This window comes from Halichoerus grypus, chromosome 2 (genome assembly GCF_964656455.1).
Source record: "Halichoerus grypus chromosome 2, mHalGry1.hap1.1, whole genome shotgun sequence".
Lineage (NCBI taxonomy): Eukaryota > Metazoa > Chordata > Mammalia > Carnivora > Phocidae > Halichoerus > Halichoerus grypus.
Window position 1 is genome coordinate 99,985,693 of NC_135713.1, and position 24,947 is coordinate 100,010,639.

Consider the following 24,947-nt stretch of genomic DNA (forward strand, 5'->3'; position numbering starts at 1 on the left):
ATATGTTCCAAACAGTATATATCGCCAAGGAGTGGAATTGATAGTGGTGGGACTTTTATTTACTTATTTTTTAAAGTACTCTACCCCCAACATGGGACTTGAACTCAAGATCCCAAGATGAAGAGTCACATGCTCTACTGAATGAGCCAGCCAGGCACCCCAATAATGGCGGAACTTTTATTTTCTAAGCTTTTATACTTACTGGTATTTTTTCCTAAAAAATTTTTCTGCAATATTTTTTTTAAAGATGAGAATCAGAAAAAAATTATAGATTTTTTCCTATATTGCCTATCTTTTGAACATTGGCCCATCTCAGTATCAGGTTCAGTACACAAACCATTTCTAGAAATGTGCATAACAAAAACGTGTACGTCATCACCAAGCCCTGGCCTTCTCAGTCAGATCTCCTCTTGGACAACAGCCTCGGGTTCCCTGCTTCACTGACTACTGTACCTTCAATGCTAGAACAGTGATCTGACCAACAAAAGCCTTTGGCACGTGACTGGCAAATGCATGACTGAAGAATATGTACTTTCTTCTAAGTTTTAGATATATTGACATATTCTCCTATTAAGTTTCAAATTAGGATATATGTTAAAGTCATCTGGAAGAAGGAAAATGTACAGGGAAATACCTTTGCTTCTGGATCTCACAACTTGCTAAAGGTGGCTGTTATGGGTTGAATAGTATCCTCCCCCCCTGCAAAAAAATGTTCTAACCTCTGGTACATCAAGATGTGATGTTATTCGGAAATAGGGTCCTTGCAGGGTAATTAGTTAAGACGAGGTCATAGATGAGAGGGTGGGTCCATAATCCAGTATGATTGGTGTCCTTATAAGAAGATAGCCAAGTGAAGACTGAAACACAAGGGAGAAGGCAATGTGAAGGCAGAGGATTGGGGTGATAAACACACAAGCCAAATATCAAAGATTGCCAGCAAACCACCAAAGCTAGGAAGGATTATCCTACTGGTTTGTGAGAGAGCTTGGCCATGCTGACACCCTGATTTCAGACTTCTGCCTGCAGAACCGTGGGACAATAGATTTCTGTTGTTGTAAGCCACTCAGCTTGGGGTACCCAGTGGCCTTGGCTTTGAATTTTTGCAAATAATGGGGGAGGAGGAAACTGGCAGCTGAACATCATGACCTACAGGTTTTCAATGACTTTCCAGTTTGTTTTCTGATAATGGAAAATATTTTCAAGAACATGCCCAGTCAACCCAGGAATGCTAGAAAAACAAACAATGAAGGGCACACAGAAGAAACAAGTAGTTGACATTTTAATATGCCTAGGTATTGACATAAAAAATTTTAAAAGTTAGTGTTACAACATTGGTTTTCAAAGATTAACATTTACGATTATAGTAAAATTAAGTTTCACAAAGTTAAATTTCTTTAACACTTCATTTCACAATGAATCTAACTCCTTACAATCTATCAAAATGGTATTATTTCATGGGTTGTTTTTTTTTTTTTTCCTTTTTTTAAAGCATTGGTGTGCTTCTTAAGTAAAATGTTAACATGGGGCCCAAATATATAAAACAGAAAGTGAAGCTGTTCCAGTTAAGGGGGGGGCTTCGAGAGGGACCTCACACTTCCCCACATGTCACCTCTTCAGACACTTAGGGCGTTAAGCATACTCTGGGAGCCACGGCATTAAAATATTAACAATAGACACTAAATGAGATTTCAAAGATAAAAGAAAAACTAGGAAGTCCATTCAGTATCCGACGCTTTTTAAGCCTCTGCTTTTCCACATGCTTTTCTTTGGTTTCACTGCTTTAGAAAATTCTCTGAACGTTACCCGTCCGAATGGCAGCTATGTGTACTTCTGCACCTAGGAAACTTGCCACAAGATAGACGCTGCTAAATAGGATCCAAGAGCAATGATATTTAAACACATTTTTTTAAGGTAGTCCATTGTTTATACAAATAAAAATAAAACACTTCTCATGGATAAAGCCCCACAGCCAAGAGAATGGTTGGGAAGATGAAGCATCACAATAAATCAAAAGGAGATTCTAAGTAAATGTAGGATCATGGGGCCTTAGCCAACAGGGCAGAAGAGGCAACAATGGTTACACAATCCTTGCACTGGGCATGTACAGGAAGGGCTGAGCTGCAGGGAGGTGGACCTCTGTGCACAGTGATAGCGATTCACGATAGGAAGGGTGTGGTGGACCCCAGTGGGCGCAGAACCACAGGGAAGCATCTGCTTAAGGCTACATGTGGTAAGAGTTATTCACTGCAAAAAAGGAAATCCATGAGACACGTGGGCCTTCTGGTTACCTGGTTGAGCGTGCTCATTAAAAGCCTTTCCTTGGCAGTTTGTTCATGTCACAATCACTTCTACAGAATGCATGCGCTAATGGACTGTGTGTAACGTGCCGGGGTCTCTTCTAAGTGCTTTACAAACATTACTCATTTCATCTTCATAACAACCCTACAAGGTAGGCACTACGGTTAGCTTCAGTTTTGCAGACAAGAAAATAAGCACAGAGAGATCGAGCAACTTGCCCGAGATCATTAAGACTTGAAAATGTTGATCTCGGGTTCAAGGCCCTTTCAAGAGAAGGCAGGACACCTTGGCTAGGAAGAGACACGTGTCCTAGAAAAACCCCAGGAGTCGGCCTGAGTTAAAAAGGGAAAAGCAGCACCAGAATGATACTCCATGTGTTCATCACACTGTGAGGCTATGATCTCTAAACGACTTTTACCTCTAACAGGATAAATATAAAGTATACACAGATGGACACAGCATTTCTTCCATTCTGAGTAAAGGTCCTTGGTAAGTTTGAATTTGTTTTGAAATGTCTGAAGTGAAGTCATACCATCAAAGCATGGCATCCCAGCTAAGCCAACTAGACGCTGATGCAGAGAGCACATACTTCTCTATCACTGACTAGCATGGAAAAGACGGTAAATAAATATTAAGTTTAATATAAAAAAAGTGGTTTCAAATAAGGTTTTAAGAATAACCTTGTACATTCCAATTCATTACTTTATCATATTCTTGAATTCTTTGCTTTATGTGAGAAAGTTTATTCTTCAGATAATCACAGCGTTCTTTTTTTTCCAGAAATGTGGGATCCTGGAGGAGAAACACAACCAATATTTTAGCTTCTAGTTTCCTCAGTGAAGAACACAGAAACGTATTATCACCTGGAAAATGACCCTTCATAGCAGATTTCCTGCAACAGATTTTAAAATCTTCCTAAGAAGAATAACAGCTCTTTACATTTTTAAAGATGATTTTATTTTTTAGAATACTAAAAGTTTCACAGCAAAATTGAGTGGGAAATACAGAGAGCTGAGACAACTTTAACTTTAGTAGTTTAAAATATATCAAAGAGCAAATAATAAGTACAGAAAGGATTAATAAAAGCTCTCTCCAGCCTCTACTGATCTGTGCAATTACGGATGGAGTGAAAAATGTAAATCAACTTAATTTTTTTTGAAGGAAATGTCAGTGAAAAGTTCTATATTGGTGCTCATTTCTCTAGGTTGCTAAAAACCAGGATGTAACAGAATGTGTTCAGGACAGAGAAGAGAAGAAAAGGCATTCAGGAGCCACTCATGTTCTCTAGTAAGTAGCATCTGAAGAAATATTAAAAAAGAGCTACTTTAGCTGAAAGAATCTAAGGTCTGTCAGCTGTCACCACTGTACCTGGATAAGAATATACTTTGAAGAAGAAAATGGGTTTACTCACATTCTTTTTTTTCTTAAACTCTTCATGGATTCTGGAAATTCTCTCATGTTCCTAAAAATAATATATTGTACACTTCAATTAAAACACCTGCATTTACTCAAATCATAGCTCAAGATTATCTAAGTACACTGGGAATTAGAACAGAAAATAATTTTTATCTAAGACGATAATTAAAGTATTCACACACTAAAATTCAATTCACTGGACAAAGATTAGAGGGCTTACCACCTGCCACACTCATTGGGATCTAGGGGTGAACATGAGAGAAAGGCCCCCGCCTGCATGAAACCAGCACCGAGTCCCAGGGCCACTACACACCAGCTGTGTGACCCTGGGCAAGCCGTTTATCCCAGCACTCCGCTCTCTTACCAGTAACCCCAAGTACCTCATTAAGTTATGAGAAGGTTCACATATTTGAAATGATCCTTGTAAAGTGCTTGGTATGTAATAACCACATTACACACTGGGATTAAGAGGTTGAGACTATTCGACTTTCAAAAATAACTAAATAAGGTTCCTTCGAACTAAGAACATATTTATAATAAATACGAAATTTGTTAATGGACTGAACAGTCTGTCCACAGGGAACAGATTACTAAGGCAATTTATCCATGTAAAACCTGTGCTTTAGAGTTGTCAGACACTGTAAACCTAAGACATAAAATATAAAATATAATGTTTAGTTCTAAAAGCCTCCCCTGAGAACATTTCTCATCACCCACCCACATTCTTTTCGTGACATATTTTAATTCTTCTGTGCCTTTCACATGAGTTTCATTTGTGCTTTGATCATTGGCCAGCATCAGGTGACCGGCTAATTCAGTTGTCACCTGTCTGAAGAGGGCCTGGACTGGAGGAAACTAGCTGCCCGGGGCCAGTGGTGCAGTGATGGAGATGCAGGCAGGGATAAGAACAGCAAAACCTATCCTAGAGGCTGTCTGAAAAACGGAATTTAAGACACTGAGGACCGGACAGATTATTTTGAGCAATATTCCTATTTTATAGGCTTAGAAAAGTCATGTGATTAATTTTTCAAGGGCACACAAGCAGGTCTTTGAGAGAACCTATACCTCCAAACCAGCCCGCTGGGCTTTGGAACACCGCCCTGGGGACCTGCCAGGAAATGAATGGGCCTTCCCTCAGATTCCCGTCCATGGCAAAGCTCAGCCTGTGGCCTACGAGAAGTTAACTTTTTGTGATACAATTAATATTTCTACTTTAGATAGGGACTTGAGGAGACATGGAGACTAACTGTGGCCTCGTCATTTGGCTACTTACTTACCATGCTGTGTACAAACCACAGGAAATGATTATTGTTGATATTGTACAGAAATATCATGGGGGGAGCCAGTCTTACCCCGTACTATAATCAGGCCCTTCCCACCCATCAATTGCAGACCCACACAGCTGAGCCCTTGCCCATCCACACAAAGCCCATAAACCAGAGCCCACTGGGTCCAGGCTCAAAAGACTACACGATTGGATTGTCAGCATCCTGTCTGTCAACCAGCTTGCTCTTCCCAGCCTGTGCCCAGCCAGTCTCCTGGGGCCTGCTCAATCCTTCCTGCACTCCTTCGAGGGCTATAAATTTGGGCGACCTCCTGGAACTGTGGACCCTGTTTATCTTTCAAATGGTACTAAGTGACTCTTGACCTGCAATATTTGCTGGATTTTTCCTGCTTCCTGGTACTGGCATCTCATAGGAAACACCATTCCTTTGCTCCAGGAGTGGGAAATTGTTACTGCTCTAGATATTTTGGCTTAGAGAGCTCATAATTATAACTGATTTAAATGTACACTTAAAAAAGTCTGTGGTCAAAACAAAGATGCCCAGTCAATATGGATCACAAGAGCAGAATACATATATATAAAATATGTATATATATATTAGTTATATACATACATTAACTTGCTTGACATTTGTTAAAAATGCTGTGAGTTTTAAAAATTTGAATTATAGGGGCGCCTAGGTGGTTCAGTCAGTTAAGCATCTGCCTTCAGCTCAGGTCATGATTCCAGGGTCCTGGGATCGAGCCCCGCATCAGGCTCCTTGCTCAGCGGGAAGCCTGCTTCTCCTTCTCCCCCTCCCCCTGCTGCTCCCCCTGCTTGTGCTCTCGTTCTGTGTCAAATAAATAAAAATTTTTATAAAAAATTTTTGAATTCTACAAATAATAGCTTAGATTAATACATCGTCTTTTAAAAGGTTAGGATATTACAGACAAATGTTCACAGCATTATTCATCACAGCCAAAAAGTGGAAACAGCCGAAATGTCCATCAGTTAATAAATGGATAAACAAAATGTGGTATATACAAACAATAAATACCACAAAAAGGAATGAAATGCTGAATCTTGCTACAATATAAATGAACCTTAAAAACATTATGGAAAGGGGTGCCTGGTGGCTCAGTCGGTTAAGCGACTGCCTTCGGCTCAGGTCCTGTTCCCAGTGTCCTGGGATCGAGCCCTGTATCGGGCTCCCTGCTCCGCGGGGAGCCTGCTTCTCCCTCTGCCTCTGCCTGCTGCTCTGCCTGCTTGTGCTCTCTCTGTGTCAAATAAATAAATAAAAATTCTTAAAAAAAAAAAAAGTTATGGAAAGCCAAACACAAAAGGCCACATAGTATATCATTCCATTTATATGAAATGTTCAAAATAAGCAAATCCGGGGTGCCTGGGTGGCTCAGTCATTAAGCGTCTGCCTTCGGCTCAGGTCATGATCCCAGGGTCCTGGGATCGAGCCCCACATCAGGCTCCCTGCTCCGCGGGAAAGCCTGCTTCTCCCTCTCCTACTCCCCCTGCTTGTGTTCCCTCTCTCGCTATGTCTCTCTCTGTCAAATAAATAAATAAAATCTTAAAAAACCAAACCAAAACAAAACAAAATAAGCAAATCCATAGAGACAAAAAGTACATTAGTAGTTGTCAGTGGTTGGAGAGGGGCAGGGATGGGGACTATGTGCTGATGGGTATGGGGTTTCTGGAGTGATGAGAATGTTCTAGAATTAGGGAGTGGTAATGGTTATACAACTTTGTGAATGTACTAAAACCCTGTGAACTGTTCAATCTGAATTTTATGGTATGTGAATTGTGTCTCAATAAAAAATGTATATCTGATAAAAAATGCCACGGATTACCAGGGCATCCTGATTCCAGAAATATTAAAATGTGATCCCCGCCCCCCCAACCTTAAACTCCAGAACATTACAGAAAGCGACTGAGTCCCTGGTGACTGCTGTGAGCTCTTCCCTGGCTCCCTCTGTCACTATCACGGTTATCAGTCTGTTGTGTGTGCCCAGCGGCTCAGATCTACTCTCTGTCCTTATGCACTGTGCTCTTTGGACCTGGGGTGCTAACTGCTTGGCTGTTACTTACCCCTGGAGAATGTGGAGAATGCATGACCCCTGGTTGCTCCCCTACACGCTGCCCACCCCTTTGTGAATAAATCTTTTTTGAATTATCTTAGTTTGAGTGTGCCATCAGTCTCCTTCGGGACCCTGATGGACTCAGTATGTATCTTAGGCAAATTTGTATTTCACTTAAGTAAGAAAATAAAACAATTGTTTTATAACTGTTTAATAATTGAGGGCAAAAGACACGAAACTATATAATGTGAACTGTAATCCTGATAGTGCCCTTGAAGATCTCAAATAACTTTCCTAGACACAGACAGCAAATGCACATGGTTATTACACCCTCCCCACATTTACGTGAAGGTTGGATTTTATCCTTCCTTTTTCAGGGCTCCTCCTAGGCAGCTGCAGGCACTGACCTGTTGGTTTTCTGAACAACGTGGCAGTCTGCTCATCACTGCATCCAGCTCATCAAACTTCCTCAAGACGGCCTGGACTTCTGCAGAGAGCTCTTTGTACTCTGAAAACTGGTCTTGGAACACAGCTTTATAGCGTTCTCGTTCATCTTCTGTCTGAATCACAGGGTATTTTCTGATGGAAAAAATTAACCAACGTTGTGACTTTTTCACTAAAAATAGGCTGAATGGAAAATCAGCCTAGCTTATTCCTCAGTGACCATGCCGTATCTTCAATTCAATATATTACCTCTCCAGGAATAAACAACTCTTTAAATATAAATGTTATTAAGCAGAGAAAATGAAATGCCCAAACGGGATCTCTCCATTTCTACCTCAAAGGAGGATTTAAACAGACACTCACGCTACATAGTCGGGCATCACGATAGGCTTAGGGATGTGGCCTGGCGGGATGTGCCCACTCAGAAGTTCAGGTTTCATTTTTGTTGGTCTCAATTCTTTGAAATTAACTTCTTGGTCTCTCTGTCTGTCAGCACCGGTGGCCATATCACACTACAGTTTGGGAGAAAAAGAGGATTTATTTGTAAACAGAGGCAGAGGAAGAGGGCAAAAAAACCCCACGAATTTATCTTAGAAGAAAATGGTGGGGAGAAGCAGGAGGAAGAAAAGTAGAAGCAGCAATTAACATTTCACTTGAGAATTACATGTTTTATAGTCACAAAATTGTTCCGAATGTCTGTAATAGCTAAGGGGAACCACACTGAGGTACAGGAAGGAGTACACGACAGGTAAAACAATCGTGTGTATGTCAAATGTGGATGATGAAATGCTAAATGTGGGGTCTTAAGTACTTTATTTAGCATTTATGCCCCAACTAGCTATAAGAGAATACAAAATGTAGGGCGCCTGGGTGGCTCAGTCGGTGAAGCGTCTGCCTTCGGCTCAGGTCATGATCCCAGGGTCCTGGGCTAGAGCCCTGCATCGGGCTCCCTGCTCAGCAGGGAGCCTGCTTCTCCCTCTGCCCCTTCCCCAGCTTGTGATCTCTCTCTCTCTCTCTCTCAAATAAATAAATAAAATCTTAAAAAAAAATACAAAATGTAGTTCAAAATAAGAAATTCAGGGGAGGGCGCCTGGGTGGCTCAGTTGGTTAAGCGACTGCCTTCGGCTCAGGTCATGATCCTGGAGTCCCTGGATCGAGTCCCACATCAGGCTCCCTGCTCGGCGGGGAGTCTGCTTCTCCCTCTGACCCTCCCGACCCTCCCCCTCTCATGTGCTCTCTCTCTCAGTCTCTCTCTCTCAAATAAATAAATAAAATCTTTAAAAAAAAAAAAAAAAAGAAATTCAGGGGAAAAAATGGAACAAGGCTACTTAAATGGAAAGGGAAAAAATGTCACGGGGAACTTGAGATGAATCAACCACAAGCAGCCACCGAGTAGGTCAGAAAGGGAGACGAGTTACATTGTTTTCATTACCTGAAAAGGAAAGCAAGCAAACACAGAGGAAAGGTGGGGGAGGCCTTTCAGCTGTCCAAGAGTTCTGAGCCTGTGGTTCCCTGGTTTAAGTCACCCCGGTTTCTCAACTGGAAAGTTCTTAGAGGTGTTTTTAGCAAAAAATGGTACATTCAAAAGAGGAGAAGTAGCACAAGATGAAACGGCCTGGAAAGGAAGTAGCGGGGCACAGGCCTCCAAGCTCTAAAATACTGATGCACGGGAAGCAGGACCGTCAATGCCCAGGGAAACCCACTCTGGAATGGGCAGGCTCACATGGACGTGCAGCATTGGGGAAAGACCATTCAGGGGCCCCAATGGGCACTGCCCAGAACACCAACCACACTGGTGAGGCAGGTGGATGCCGGGAGAGGAGTTTCCATTTTACACGGGAACCAGCCAGGTTCAGAGAGATTAAGTAAATTTTCTAGGGCCTCACAGCTGGGAAGTGGAAAAGCCATGATTAAAATCCAGAACTTTCTGGGGCATCTGGGTGGCTCAGTCTGTTAAATGTCTGACTCCTGATCACAGCTCAGGTCTTGATCTCAGGGTTATGAGTTCAAGCCCTGCCTTGGGCTCCACGATGGGCATGGAGCCTACTTAAAACAAACAGGGGTGCCTGGGTGGCTCAGTTGGTTGAGTGTCTGCCTTTGGCTCGGGTCGTGATTTTGGGGTCCTGGAACTGAGCCCTACATCAGGCTCCCTACTCAGAGGGTAATGTGCTTCTCCCTCTGCCGCTCCCCCCAGCTCGTGCTCTCTCTCAAACAAACAAACAAACGAAACAACAACAGAACTTTTTGGCTTATTGATGCTTTAAATGAATAACACGAGGAAGGTTTACTTAAATGCATACTGTTCCATCCTAAAGTGCCCTGCAATTCTGGCAGCTCCCTAGAAATGGTTGCTTTCTCATTAGAGCAGTAAGCACCCCCCTCCACTGGCCCCTTGGGACTTCAGCACACACTTGTTGAATTAAACTTCTTGAACTAAACTGAGAGCAGCTTAGCAGGGCTCCCACTTGGCTGAAAACAAATGACACATTTTAAAACTTTGCTCTTTAGCTTGCCAGGCAGAGCTTTAAAATCCTTTTGTTTCCTGATTTCCCTATCTCTGAGGCTGCCTCTTGAGGTTTGGCTTAAGATTAGCTCATCCTAAAAATCACAAGCTTTTAACTCCCCAAACAGCGCAGCCCACACATTAGCCGCGTCAGCGGGTGAGGCAGCTAACCAGCCCTGGGGAGGGTTATGAAGAGAAGCACGGCCCACGGCACCCAGGACCACAGCAGGAGGGGAACCAGATGGCCTCAGCGCAGGAGGCGCGCTGGCCACTGGGTCCCAAACAGCAAGAATGCAACTGAGGAGCAGGAAACCCCGAGGAAAGGAGATTAAACTGGAGTATTTCAGGGAACACCTTCTGAGGTTAGTATTTATTCTCCTCTGTCTCCACTATTTAAGATGCCATTTCTTCAAACTAAGGAATTCTTACCTGTTTGATCTTGATAATGAACCACAGTATTAAAAAGAGGGGAACGGGGACCCCCTGGGTGGCTTAGTCAGTTAAGCATCTGCCTTCAGCTCAGGTCATGATTCTGGGGTCCTGGGATCGAACCCCGCATGGGGCTCCCTGCTCAGCGGGGAGTCTGCTTCTCTCTCCCTCTGCCTTCTAGCTCCTCCCGCTTGTGCTCTCTCTCTCAAATAAATAAAATCTTAATAAAATAAAATGAGGGGAACCTTTTTTGGCTTAAATAAATGGATTTCTATTTTATGGCATCCTTCTTTAGCTTCTAAATATTTTTTTAATTTTTAAAAAGATTTTATTTATTTGAGAGAGAGAGAGAGAGAGAGCATGAGAGGGGGGGAGGGTCAGAGGGAGAAGCAGACTCCCTGCTGAGCAGGGAGCCTGATGCAGGACTCGATCCTGGGACTCCAGGATCATGACCTGAGCCAAAGGCAGTCGCTTAACTAACTGAGCCACCCACGCACCCTAGCTTCTAGATATTTAACAATCCATTTGCCACACAGCTGGCTGAGGGAGATGCTATGGAGCATGCTCACCCTTCAGAGCTTAACAGCAGCCCCAGGTTCAAAATTCCGGGTTAAAATCATAAATTCTGCCCAGGTAGAATTTTTTCCCCTAGGTAAAGTTTTTCAAGCAGGAACTATCATTTTCCTTATTTGCCCATCCCTAATTCCAAGATTCACTTTTTAATTTAAAAAGGGAGCTTTAAGAAGTCAGAATATTTTCAGAGACTATTTCATCTGCTTTAAATTTTTCTGTTTTTATGCTCTTAACATTTTCTTCCACTGTGTTTGGGTGAACCTCACTGATCATCAATTCAGAAAACCTTATTGAGAAAAAAAAAATCTGAAAGTACACATAAGACAAAGAATCAAAACATCGTTAGGCTCTTATCAGAAGGATGAGTTGGGCTCCAGCCGTGGGACACACAACTCTCAAACAGTATTCCTGACTACAAACACACGGCCCCAGATTTCATATGACCTTTCCTTGCTTCTAGCGAAAAATGAGTCTCGTCAGCAAATATCAAAAAAGCTTTATTGTGATGCAAGAGAAAGTAATTAAAAAACGGGGTAAGTAATGCTATGGTTATAATTATTAAGCTTTTCAAATTAAAAAATGCACTGATGAGGAGGGTGGGGGATGGGCATATGGGTGAATGTGAATGGGAGGTCCCCTTCCAGTCAACTTATTCAAGGGGATTAAAGGCACAGCATAAGGAATACAGCCAATGTAATAGTGTTTGGTGACACATGGCAGCTACACTTGTGAGCATAACATAACGTATAGAGAAGTTGAATCACCATGTTGTACACCTGAAACTAACGTAACAGTGTGTGTCAACTAACTTCAATTAAAAAAATGCTTCAGATAAAAACGGACTGAATGTGCTGCCAAGTTAGAAGTAGTGTGCATTTGTCCAGATGCTGAGCCTCTCTCCCTGAGCACACCATGCACTGATGCAGAGGCCCCGATCCCAAACCCACACCACCACCGTCAATGCTCAGATTGGATTCTGAGTTTTCTAGCTTGGAAAAAAATCTGTCCAGCACTTAGGGATTTATTAGAATTTGTTTCTATCTCTGTTTGATCTTACTTTATGTCTGTATATTTCTTTTTAAAAATGATCTTATTTGCTCTTCAAAAAGTGTATTTGTTAAAATACAAAATAAGAAGTTACAGCCCAGTAAATAGTTCCAAACAAGGGACAGGAAACTTAAGTTCAGAGAGGGTAAGTAACTTCCTCAGAATCCCAGAGCTAGTAGTGATCCAATTCAGATTTGCCTGATTCCAAACTTCATTTTGTCTTCATCATACTACGCTGCCTCTCCTGTGGCAGCCTGCCAATCCCTCCCTACGAAGAACTGGGAAGGAAGCAGGTGAAAACGAATGAGAAACTGGTGATCCAACCTTTTCTAAAAGGTTCCTAGTAGGTAAGTCCAATAGAGATGCCCCAGTTAAGTCACGTGATTCCCTCACAGAGGTCTGCCTCTAGAATACACCTAAATGTTGATCCACTGTGATTCACTTCCCAGGGAAAGAGCCCTGTGAAAGGGTGCCCTTTGCATTCAGCTCCCTTATCTTGAAAGACTGTAAATTAATGGGATTGGTATGATTTTCAAAGCAGCCCTAAGAATAGGGGTTCTAACTCTGTTAAGATTATTCCTGACTATTCCAGGACCTCTTGGGAGCTGGGACCCTGCAACACACCCTGGACATGCTGGTACCAGTTTTCCAGGTCAGCCTAGCACTTGCTGGCAGATCTCCCTAATCCTGTCCTACCTATGGAGCCTGCTTCAGCCACATTCTCACCAAACAATGACGCTGACCACCCTAGCATTCCCCAGTTCACCCAGGCCTTTCAGGCTGACTCTATTCTGCACTTATTTAGGACTCTCACCAGGCTGTGATGCAGCCATGATGGTCATTCCTGGCCAGGGTGGGGTTCACGAGTTTCCCCGTCAGTCCCTCTGAGGGAGTAGGACTTATGAAAGGGTTAAGGCAGTACTGGCAATCTGGAGTAAGAGTATTGGCAATGATCTGGCCAAACAACTCGCATGACTCCCAACTGGGAAGAGTGCTCTATTCATTTGGTCAAGGTCACCAACATTGGAAGGCAGCCCATGGGGTAAGTTAGGGAAGCTGCACTTAAATCTCAGACAAAGGGCCAGTGTTATTAATTATTTAATTATTAATTATTTAAACATCAGCTCTACGTTGCTTATGTCAATTTTATTTGAAGTATTTATTAATTTAATTTGTTAAAATCTTAAAAATTTTTTAATAGGTAATATATACACATGATATATAATTCAAAAGTCCAACAGGGTACAGAATGAAAAGTAAGTCTCCCTCTCCCCCTGTCTTCCCACAGTTAAGGCACTGGCCCTCCTAAAGGCAACTACTATCTATCTATCCATCTATCTATGTAACAGTTTAAAAGTGAGCATCCATTTCGCTTACTCTGATTGTGAGTACCCCTGAGTTAACAAGTCTAACTGAAATGCACATCCTGAAAGCAATAATAAATAAATATTTAAAACTAAAGCACAAGGGAATTAGGAAGTTAAAACAAAGTACAATAAAAGCAAAAAAAAAAACACCCACAGGTACACAGTCATGTGTGTGACTAATTCTATGAACAATGTTTCAAGTGCATAGGTTTGTAGCTTTAGGTCCACCCTGCCCTGTGAAAAAGGAACTTCAATATTCTGTAGACCAACCAATCCCAGCCTCATTTATCCCATGCCTGGTTAGTCAGGGCTGCTCAAGCATCTCATGATTTCTAAAGATTTTGTTTATTTATTTGACAGAGAGAGATACACAGCAAGAGAGAGAACACAAGCAGGGGGAGTGGGAGAGGGAGAAAGCAGGCTTCCCGCAGAGCAGGGAGCCCGATGCGGGGCTCGATCCCAGGACTCTGGGATCATGACCTGAGCCGAAGGCAGACGCTTAACGACTGAGCCACCCAGGCGCCACCAAGCATCTCATGATTTCTAAAGATTTATGGATCCTGGCAAGGTGCAACTGCAAACTGCAATTCAGATGACTTAACATACATGTCAGAAGTTATTTAAGACAACTGACCCATTAAAAACTGTGGCTAATTACAGATCCCAATTGCTTTGACCAAGTAACAATGTTGAATTTGAGACATTATCATCCAGAAATTGATTTCCCCAGGAGATAGCAGAGAACACAAATCTCTCTCTCTCTTTTTTTTTTTTTTTTGAGAAACACAAATCTTTAAGCAAGTTTAGTTTTATAGTTCTTGCTCACTCTCTCTTTCACACATACTAACACTTTGGGGTTTTCTTTTTCATTAGATTTGTAAGCCCTTGGGAAATGGAGATGATGTACCTTGTAGTATTCATATCACTAGGCCACAATCTAATTGGGACATGTTTGTTCACTGAATGAATGATGACACTGATGTATTAATCACAGTCCCTTGAACAAAGTGTCATTTGTCCACTTCATAAACCCCTTACATTACCAGGAGCAAAAAATTTTCATACTGTATTTGTGTTATAGAGAATAAAGTTAAAAAAAACCTATAAAAGGTATTTTCAAAATGCATGCACTTAAAGGACTTGTATAAATTAGCAACTCAAAAAGTAGACAGGATACAAACAGTTAACAGGGAAGGAAAAGCAAACATAATATGGGAAAATGCTCAATCTCACTCTTTATAAGAAAAATGCAAATTATAACTACCTTAGGTATCATTTTTCACCTATCAGGTTGACAGATGTCAAGAATTTTCCTAACACTGTGTTGGTCAAGGTGTAAGGAAGCCTATAGTGCTCCTGGGAGTGGAAATTGGTAAAACTTCTATCGGGCAATTTGGCAGTCAAAATAGACATATACGTTCATACAATGCAATACTGTAGCTATAAAAAGAGAATGCATAAGTTCTTTATGTAGTAATAAGTAAGTATCTTAGAAATGTATTGTTAAGAGAAAAAATAAGGGACATAACAGTGTGTGTGGTATGCCAGCATTTGCGTGAAAGGGGGAGTAAAGTGTGTGTGTGTGTGTGTATACATGTACGTTACATAGACAGATAATATAAACACACGTCTGAAAGGAAACACGTGGCACTGCTAACAATGGTTCCTTCCAAGCGGGAGAACTGGGAAGCTGAGGCATGAGGTGTGAGAGAAGACTTTGTTATTAGAGACCCTCTGAATTTGAACCAAGTAAATACACTCCCTTTTCAAAGAAACAAATCCAAAGGTTGGATTCTCAACTTCTTGCTTAGAAATAATGCCCAATATCTTAAAAAAAGGACTTTTCAATGAGGTAAAATTATGATTATTAATATATATTAGTTTTCTTTAAAGATTTTATTTATTTATTTGACAGAGAGAGAGAGAGAAAGAACGAGAGCACAAGCAGGGGGAGCAGCAGAGGGAGAGGGAGAAGCAGGCTCCCTGCGAGCAGGGAGCTTGATGTGGGGCTGGATCCCAGGATCCTGGGATCATGACCTGAGCTGAAGGCAGATGCTTAACTGACTGAGCCATCCAGGCATCCCAAAATATATTAGGTTTTTACATATATGTAAATAATTATAATAACATATCATTTAATCCTCTTGGCAAATATGTGAGGTAGGAATCAATTATTTTTTTTAAAGATTTAAAAAAAAATTTTTTTTAGGAATCAATTATTATTTTTTTTAAAGATTTTTTTTATTTTTATTTATTTGACAGAGAGAGACGCAGCGAGAGAGGGAACACAAGCAGGGGGAGTGGGAGAGGGAGAAGCAGGCTTCCCGCTGAGCAGGGAGCCCGATGCGGGGCTCGATCCCAGGACCCTGGGATCATGACCCGAGCCGAAGGCAGACGCTTAACGACTGAGCCACCCAGGTGCCCCAGGAATCAATTATTATTATTCCAATGTTACAGATGAAGAAATCAAGGCATGGAAAGGTAAATACCTTGACTACTGCCATAATGTTAGTCAATTCTGGGCATAGGAATTTTCTTTCTGCCACAACAAAATTTAACATCTGAAAGCAAGGTGAGAAGGACAGAAAAGAACAGCAAAGAACTGTAAAAAGACTAAAGAAAGTTTGAGAGAATCCCCTTGACTTAAAAAAATTTAAATTAAACTTTTTAATTTAATTTTAAACATAAGGAGAACCCTGCATAATCTTTTAACTAACAAAATGAAAAGAAGCTATAAAAACTATAGAACTGATAGTTTTGCCCAGTATACACCATATGCATGTCCAATTTGGTCCTTTCATTATGAGAAAAAAGCTAAAAGTTGAACTGGATAATCAGTCAGGAACTCAATGTAACAGATACACTTTCACAGACAGATGATCTACTCTGTAAACAGAGAAGAGAGAAAGTATTGAACAATCTAGACATAAAATACAATGTGAACTTTATTCTTACCATTTTCCTTTTGGATGGCAAAGATGGCTCACTTATCTAGAACAAAAAAAGAGTTAAAATGACTTTTCAGAGGGGTGTGAGGCTACTTTGTAAATATTTTCATCCATTTGCATTTATAGCCCAATCTCAATTTCACAGACATTGATTCTCTACTTGACAGATGTTCCTCCTCCTCATCTGGGCAACTTTCGATGGGCTAGTGGAGAAGCAGACGATGTGGGTTAACTGTAACTCCCTGTCCGTCAGTCAGGAACACACGGCAGGGTTGGAGGTACAGACATGACAGAGACTATTAGGTAATTGCTTTGAATTACCTAGAGATTTTTATTTATTCTTGGCTCCCATTACCTTGTGCAATTAAATAATTTGAAACAGTTATAGTTATAAAATTAATAGAAAAAAACCCACAGGCCATTATAGCCTCTAACTTTTAAGAAGTTACAGCAACATACAAACTGGCACAACCTCCTACATGAGAGCTAATTCAAGTCTAATCAACCATTATAAAAAGTCTTATGGAGGCGCCTGGGTGGCTCAGTCGGTTGAGCGTCTGCCTTTGGCTCAGGTCACAATCCCGGGGTCCTGGGATCCAGCCCCACATCAAGCTCCCTGCTCGCAGGGAGCCTGCTTCTCTCCCTCTCCTCCCCGCTTGTGCTCTCTCTCTCTCTCTCTCAAATAAATAAATAAAATCTTTGGAAAAAAAAGTCTTACGGAAACAAGTTTTGAGAAAGGAGAAAGAAAGGAATGTATTATGTTGGTAATTAAAGTCATACTCATGTGGAATTTTGAAATGACATTAAGAAGTCTGTTGTTGGGATGTCTGGGTGGCTCAGTTGGTTAAGCGTCTGCCTTCGGCTCAGGTCATGATCCCAGGGTCCTGGGACTGAGCCCCACATCAGGGTCCTGGGACTGAGCCCCACATCGGGCTCCCTGCTCAGCGGGGAGCCTGCTTCTCCCTCTGCCTGCCGCTCTCCCTGCTTGTGATCTGTCTCTCTCTGACAAATAAATAAATAAAATCTTAAAAAAAAAAAAAAAGTCTGTTGTTATTAGACTTACAAAAAATCATGAGTAAGTGTATGTGTTTCATATCTGCACTTCACATTGATTAAAATTTGAAATTATTTTGTATACACAGATGTAAATTTAAGAAATATGCTTAATGTGCTGAGATAAATTTTTAGAAATAACTTGAATCTATGTTCTAGTAAGTTCTAGCAAGATTAATATATTTTGTGATGAGACAGTATGGATCACAATGAGACATGCTGAGGTTCTTTGTGTAACACATAAGGTACCTGTTAGAAAATTAGTGAAGTTTTTTGTTGTTGTTATGTGTAAGATTCCTATGAGAGATTAAATACAAAATATATAGGTGAGTAAATAAATAGGTTACTGAGTAAATAAGGGCAGGACTTCATTTTTACCTATAGTTTTGCCCATATATATAGTATTTGCAATTATATAGTATCTAGGAAATCTTTTAAAAGTGGGAAAAGAGGGCGCCGGGGTGGCTCAGTAGGCTAAGCGTCTACCTTCTGCTGAGGTCATGATCCCAGGGTCCTGGGATCAAGTCCCGCATCGGGCTCCCTGCTCAGCGGGGAGTCTGCTTCTTTCTCTACCCTTCCCCATGCTCATACTTTCTCTGTATCTCACTCTTTCTCTGAAATAAAATATCTTAAAAAAAAAATGGGAAAAGAAAAATGCATAATAAGTTGACTCAAAATTAAGAAAAAATTAGTAAGACATTGTTGGTAGCATAGGAAATTCTACTACACACTTCTCTGAAGAAAACAAAACATTAACTTATTTCAGGGTATAATGAAGCTAAAGGAACATACTCTAACATTTTTGCTACTGTTCAAATAAAATAGTTTTAAATATGGCTTTTATATAACCTTATCCTCCAGGTATTATTATTAATAATAATAATTCTCCTTCTCCTTCTTCTTATATTTAATTAGTTAAATCCTAGAAATAAAAACAAATGCCAGGCTCCCATTCTAATTTGGGAACACACATCTTCCCAAAATAAGAATGAAACATCAAAATGCCTGGGCAAGTTTTCACAGAGTATGTTCATTACAACTCAGCCTCTCAATACTTAAAAAAACCAAACATGGTTCACTCTACTCTTACTTGACTTTATTTAAGTCACTGGAAGAAAGCGCTGCTCGTCGTTAACATGTATATGAGCACTTTCCTCCTATAACCTAAAAGTTTTGTTCTTTATTAAGCTTTACCACACTAAAGAATCAACCCTGTTCTCAAACTTACTTTAATGAGGAGATATTTATTGTACTGAAAGTGGTGTTATTCTTTGTTGCGGAAATTTGGTAGCTGTGTCTCCCCTTAAGCATCACAGACGTAGCGCAGCTAACAAACTCTATACTGTGTTCCGTATCTGGTGCCCAACGCAGTGCTGTGCATCGGTGACACGCCACGGTGGGTTATCCCACCAAAAGCAGATCGGACACTGAGCTAGGACTTTCGAATTTCAGATCATTTAAGAAACAAAAATGGCTTTTATAAAATCTTTGTTTTGACAACTATACATATCTAACAAGGGAGAAAATAACAGGAAAAAAATGAAGGATGGTGAATGAATGAAGGATGAATGAAGGATGGTGAAATTCCTTACCTCCTGTTGTTCCATGTACTCCCTATGTCTCCGAGCTGCCTCGTGCCTCCATAACTTTAGGCAAACCAAAGCACTAATGAGATAAACAATCATGGTGACAAACAGGAAGATCATCGCTGCTATCTGTCCTCCTTCCACCCGGCAGAACACTGCATTCATCGGCGTATTAAACAACGGATAGTAGCAGAGTCCACCTCGGTTGGTATCATTCACATAGACTATGGCCGCAGCCATATACAAAATAAACAAGGCAACGTTAACTCCAAATTCAGTTAGAGGCCACCAATTAGAATCCAAAAGAATGGTCCGGTAATACATGGACATGCCGAGAACCAGAATAATAACGGTGGCGATCCAAGCTAATCCAGCAACCACGAGTACAAACGGGGTTTTGGGGCCACTGTAGTAATAGCCCCCATAGGTGCTGCCCAGGCCACCAATACCTCCCATGCCATAGGGCTGTGAGTAGCCAAACAGGTTATACCACTCGCTGTCCTTGTAAATGTAAGCTGTGACGCAAGCGAAGACACCAGCCCCCAAAAGCAGCTCCACCACACCCAGAATTCGCAGCAGGCCTGCCCACGACTTCATGTAGGCGTACCTCAGGTTATACTCTTCCACCTTCTCACTGTACGTTCGGGCGGTCTGGGTGTGTCGGCCTAGTGAGCCATAGGGGTCGTGGGGAAACATCGCCTCAGCCTCTTGCGGGGAATTAAAGGTTCCTTCTGGGCCTCTGCAAGGATCCCTGTAGGAGCTGGGGGGTGAGCGGTGGTTTGGTCTTGCGGGAGAAGCTGGGGGCGAACACTCCACTCCATCCGAGATGTAGCTGATGTCAGATACCGGCTTATCCCATCCCGGGTCCTTCTTCTTCCCTCTGAAGAAGTTCTTCCAGGACTCAGGGACAAAGCGCCTTACGGGTTTGAGATCTGGTGCTATGGCCGGTTCCTCGGTGTCACTTGAGTAGAAGTCTGGGCCGAATGGTGGCTGTAATGGGAGAGGGGGTGGTGGCAAGGGATCAGCGCTCACGGCCAGCTCACTGTCACGAAGAGTCTGGAGGGTTCCTATGGTGCCATCCTGACAGGGTGAGTCCCTTGGGACTTCATCATAGTGCCTGTCCCGATTCCTGGATCTTCCATCATTTGACGACATTTGTGACTTTCACACCTGTGGCCAAGATTAAAGTTATCACTTATGCCTATTTATTCTTTCAATGATGCTGGGATTTTATTCACTTAATGGTAGATGATTGTATTTAGGAAACCAATATGGTCAGGTCTAATTATCATGATATGTAAAAATCATAATATAAATATTTTAAACATATACAACATAATAACCAGGGATAACATCATCATTCTATATGATTTTAAGGGCAATCAAAATTAAAATCTTAGTTCTGAATTAAAACATTTGTAAGTCTAATTTATCTATGAGCGCAGTAAACGTGTAGAAACCACGTAAGAAGCTAAATTTTAATCATACAGGATACTAACACATCCCAAGTAGAATCCTTTCCTCAAACACCTAAATCAAAATATTTAATAGTTCGAGCATACCAAAGTTTGATGAGCCAGCAAATACTCTTCATTTTCATTACCTCAAATCTCCTTTGGAATGGCTTGGGAGAAGCAGTCTGTTAAATACAGGGATTGAAGAGCCCCTTTCTTTCTCAAATCAGGGAAGTCAGTTTAGGGGAGTTCCTTCTTCCACTCTAAAATATTAATACTTGATACTCGATTTTAAAAATTGAATTCTCACGGCGCCTCAGTGGCTCAGCCGTTAAGCGTCTGCCTTCGGCTCGGGTCGTGATCCCAGGGTCCTGGGATCGAGCCCCGCATCGGGCTCCCTGCTCCGCGGGAAGCCTGCTTCTCCCTCTCCCTCTGCTTCTCCCCCTGCTCATGTTCTCTCTCTCTCGTTCTCTGTATCTCTGTGTCTCGAATGAATAATAAAAAAAAAATCTTAAAAAAAAAAAAAGGAAATGCATTTCTCTTTAAAAAAATTGAATTCTCGGGGGGAGGGGGGATGGGTTGGCCTGGTGATGGGTATTAAGGAGGGCATGTACTGCAAGGAGCACTGGGTGTTATACGAAAACAGTGGATCCTGGATCACCATATCAAAAACTAATGATGTATTGTATGGTGACTAACATAACATAATAAAATCTAAACAATTTAAAAAAAAAAAAAATTGAATTCTCGGGGCACCTGGGTGGCTCAGTTAAGCGTCTGCCTTCGGCTCAGGTCATGATCTCAGGGTCCTGGAATCGAGCCCCGCATCGGGCTCTCTGCTCGGCGGGAAGCCTGCTTCTCCCTCTCCCACTCCCCCTGCTTACGTTCCCTCTCTCGCTGTGTCTCTCTCTGTCAAATAAATAAATAAAATCTTTAAAAAAAAAAAAAAAATTGAATTCTCAGAGAAAAAAAAATCACTGAAGGTTAAGATTCCCCGAAAGTACAACACAGAGCAACTGTGTATATCATGTGTAGCACTCTTCTCAGAGTGGCCACCCAAAGGCGATTTGCTGTTGCCATAACGACACTCAGTATCTCAGAGGGGATTTGATCCACCTAAAAAATAAGGCAGAGAAAAAGCACTTTCACTAAACCTGTTAATTTCCTTCACAAAATCAGTGAACCTGGACATGTATACAAAAAGGACACTAATCGCTAATGTAACTTAAACAGGCACAATAAATTTCTCCCTCACATTGCTTATAAGCGAGTACTTACTGAAAACTCACATACGGGCATACAGCATGTACTTGGCACTATGAAGGTCTCTAAGTTTAAATGGAGAATCCCACCTTTGTGGTGTTGAACCATTTATAAACTCCTCAGGCTTTGTTTTTTTGTTTTAGTTGAGAGAGAGAGAGAGAGCAGAGGCAGAGAGAGAATCTTAAGCAGGCTCCACACCCAGTGGGGAGCCTAATGTGGGGCTCGATCTCATGACCTGAGATCATAACCTGAGCCGGATGCTTAACTGACTGAGCCACCCAAGTGCCCCCCTAAGGCTTTATTTCATTTTGTAAAATGGAGACCTATTGTTCAACAAATTTACCAAACATCTGCCATGCACCAGGTATGCTAAAAGTGTTATCAGTGAACAAAACCAACTGAAATCCCTGCGTTCATGGAACTTAAGTCTCAGTGGGGGGATTAGAGAGGACAGATAAGGGAAGTGAAATACATCAGATGCTAAGGAACAAAGTGAAGAATGGTGATAAGGAGCACTTTGCCTGTCAGGTGTTACAATTTTAAATAGAATGACTGGGAAGTCTTCACAGAGAATGTGACATCTGAATATAGAAATGAAGGGGGTGAAGGAGGAAGCCAGACAGCTATCAGGGAAAGTGGTCCAGGCAGATGGAACAGCGAGTCAAAAGCCTTGAGGCAGGAGTGCCTGGCAAGTTCAACAACTATTAAGTCATGGAGGCCAGTGGGGCAGCAGCAGAGTGAGTGAGAGGGTAAGCAGCAGAATTAAGTCCGCCTGAATCATTAGAGAGGGCCTTGAAAACCACTGGAAAGGATTTTGGCTTTTACTGGGAGTGAGATGAGAAGACAAGGGAGCATTCTGAGTAGAGCACTGACGGGATCTGACGTGTTTTAATGGGATCACTCTGGATGCTATGTTGAGAGTACACTCCAGGAGACAAGGGAGACAACAGAGGCCACGGACTGAATCCAGTGGACCACGGTGGTAGCAATGGAGATAGAAAGAAGTCAGATTTTTTAATACGGGGAATTAAAAGTTTTTATTATAGAAAATTGCAAACATAATAAAAAGTGAAAAGAATAGTATCATGAACCCTATGTACCCATCAACCAACTTCAATAATTATCAATTTATGACCAATCCTGTTTCATCTATCCCTCCTACCTATTCCTTCTGCCAATTGATTGCTTTGAAGCAAATCTCAGACATCCAATAATTTCATATGCAACATTTCTCCACCCCTCCAAACTGGAGATAGCCCTGGGACAAGCAGCCTGAAGAGTTTGAGATACCCATTAGAAATCCAGGTGGAGACGTCCAGGCGGAAATGTACACACAGAAGGGTAGGTACTACCATAGAGTAGATACTGTCACCCACGGAATGGGTGAAAATGGAGAGAGTTCTAAATTTCTGGGTCTTCTAATGGGGTATCCCAATTTTAGACAATTACTGTGCTAGTTCCAGCATGGTGCCCAGTGCAAAGTAGGAGCTCTATAAATGATAGCAATAAGCAGTTACTTTTGTCTCAGTCATTTATCTCATCTGCATCTAAAAACATTTTATTTTACTTTTTAAAAGACTTTATTTAAATTTACTTGACAGAGAGACAGAGAGCGCACACATAAGGGAAGCCGAAAGCTGAGGGAGAGGCAGAAGCAGGTTCCCTCAATCCCAGGACCCTGGGATCATGACCGGAGGTGAAGGCAGAGGCTTAACCAACTGAGCCACGCAGGCGCCCCTGTGTCTAAAAACATTTAAATTCTAGAAATGCACAGTACGACTACAGTTTTGAAATACACTTTCCTAAGAAAAGTAGAAAAAAAAGCACATAAATAACTTCAGCAAGTTTTACATAACTCAATATCCCGTTGCTTAACACACTGGTAAAAAAAAAGTGTGCTTCACTGTAATGGATTCACTTTATCTTCACCTGTGTAAAGTGGCTCATTTGAATTAGAACACCTTACCAATGTTTACATAATAAGAATTTTTAAATAAGCAAAAAAAAAACAGATGTGGAGAATCATGGAATAACAAAATACGTGATTTTAGAAGGGAATGGTGAGCGGTATTTGACCACATCGTCGTTATCTGGTACCCCTCGTGTATCTTTGAGGGTGTCACTGAGAGCCCTCTTGGATTCAGCACGCTGAGGCACAGTGGGGTCTTTGTTTTGGACAAGCCCCGGGACTCTGGCTCCATTCTGTAGGAACACACAGCTCTGAAAGCCATAGCGTGGGAGGATAAATGGTTTCCCCCAAGAAAGTGACACGGGAACCTTTCTCGGTCGCCTTTACAGAAACAGAAGCCTCGCTTTAGCGAGCTTTAAAGTTTTGCTGGGCCCACGAGATGTTTCCGGGCTCCTTGGGAGCAGGGCAAGCCCCGAGGGTTTTAACTCAACCCACCCGTGAGTGACAAGGGACACCGAGCATCTGCGCTGGGGTCGCTCTCGAGCCCGCCGCTCGGCGTCCGGTCCCACCCATCTCTCTCAATCATCGCGTCTGCCCACCCCAGGGAGCACTCGGTCTGCGCGTCCGACAGAAAACCCACTCTCGGTCCGTCGAGATGACGCCCGAAAGCGGCCGGAACTAGGTCCATGCGCAGGTCGGGCTCAGAGGATCCCGGCGCCGGGGAAGGGCGGCGGGCCGGGCGCGCCTCGCCGCGCACCTGTGTCCCCTGGGTGAAAGCGGGCTGGCTGAGCGGCTCTCCTGACGCGCAGGCCCCGCTCTCCCCGGGGCCCTCACCTCTTCCCGCGCCGCGGTCCGGCCTCGGCCGCAGGTTATGGCGGGGCTGAGTGGCGAGCGCCGCGGGCCGGGGCGCGCGCTGCGGGGCCCGGAGCCTCGCTTCCGCACCCGCGCACCTGCCGGGGGGCCGCCGGGCCCCTCCCCGTCCACCGCCGCCTCACGTGCCCCCCCCCCCCGCCCCGGGCCCACTCACCTGCGCGGTGGCGGGGAAGAGCGCACACGCTGCCCACGGGACTGAAACCCGGCTCAGCTCCCGGGGCGGAGCCCAGCCAAGTTTGCCCCGCCCGGCTTTGTCAGGCCCGGGCTCCCGCTCCCGGCCCGGGAGGGTCGGAGCCCGCCCCGCACCTCGGAGCGGCGGTTACAAACCCAGCTCCGCCCGCGCCACGGCGCGCGCACACAGCTAGGAAAGGTAGTAAGAGGTGTGACCAGTCCGCCGGAGAGTTCTCATCACAAGGTTGCCATTCTCTTC

General features: G+C 42.7%; 1 protein-coding gene across 3 annotated transcripts; it reads right to left on the reverse strand.

The window, feature by feature from the left end:
- Positions 1 to 1,261: 1,261 nt before the first annotated feature.
- Positions 1,262 to 24,752, reverse strand: MARVELD2 (MARVEL domain containing 2). Of its 3 annotated transcripts, none has more exons than XM_036072119.2 (7): positions 24,672 to 24,752; positions 19,025 to 20,188; positions 16,387 to 16,422; positions 7,876 to 8,024; positions 7,476 to 7,647; positions 3,710 to 3,760; positions 1,262 to 3,090 (listed from the first exon to the last, which is right to left on the reverse strand). In XM_036072119.2, the coding sequence occupies exons 2-7, from the start codon at positions 20,171 to 20,173 to the stop codon at positions 2,968 to 2,970; spliced, it is 1,680 nt and encodes a 559-aa protein (XP_035928012.2). In that variant the 5' UTR covers positions 20,174 to 20,188; positions 24,672 to 24,752; the 3' UTR covers positions 1,262 to 2,967. The 3 variants fall into 3 exon arrangements, with proteins under 3 accessions (XP_035928012.2, XP_077923355.1, XP_077923356.1); XM_078067229.1 differs by lacking the exon at positions 24,672 to 24,752 and adding an exon at positions 20,581 to 20,936; XM_078067230.1 differs by lacking the exon at positions 16,387 to 16,422.
- Positions 24,753 to 24,947: the final 195 nt, after the last annotated feature.

Coding starts and splice junctions, on each gene's coding strand:
- MARVELD2 (XM_036072119.2), bottom strand. CDS start 20,173: ATGTCGTCAAATGATGGAAGATCCAGGAATCGGGACAGGCACTATGAT. Junction 8,025..16,386: donor TGCCATCCAAAAGGAAAATG/GTAAGAATAAAG, acceptor CCCAAACTGTAG/TGTGATATGGCCACCGGTGC. Junction 3,761..7,475: donor GTTGTTCAGAAAACCAACAG/GTCAGTGCCTGC, acceptor TATTATTTTTAG/GAACATGAGAGAATTTCCAG.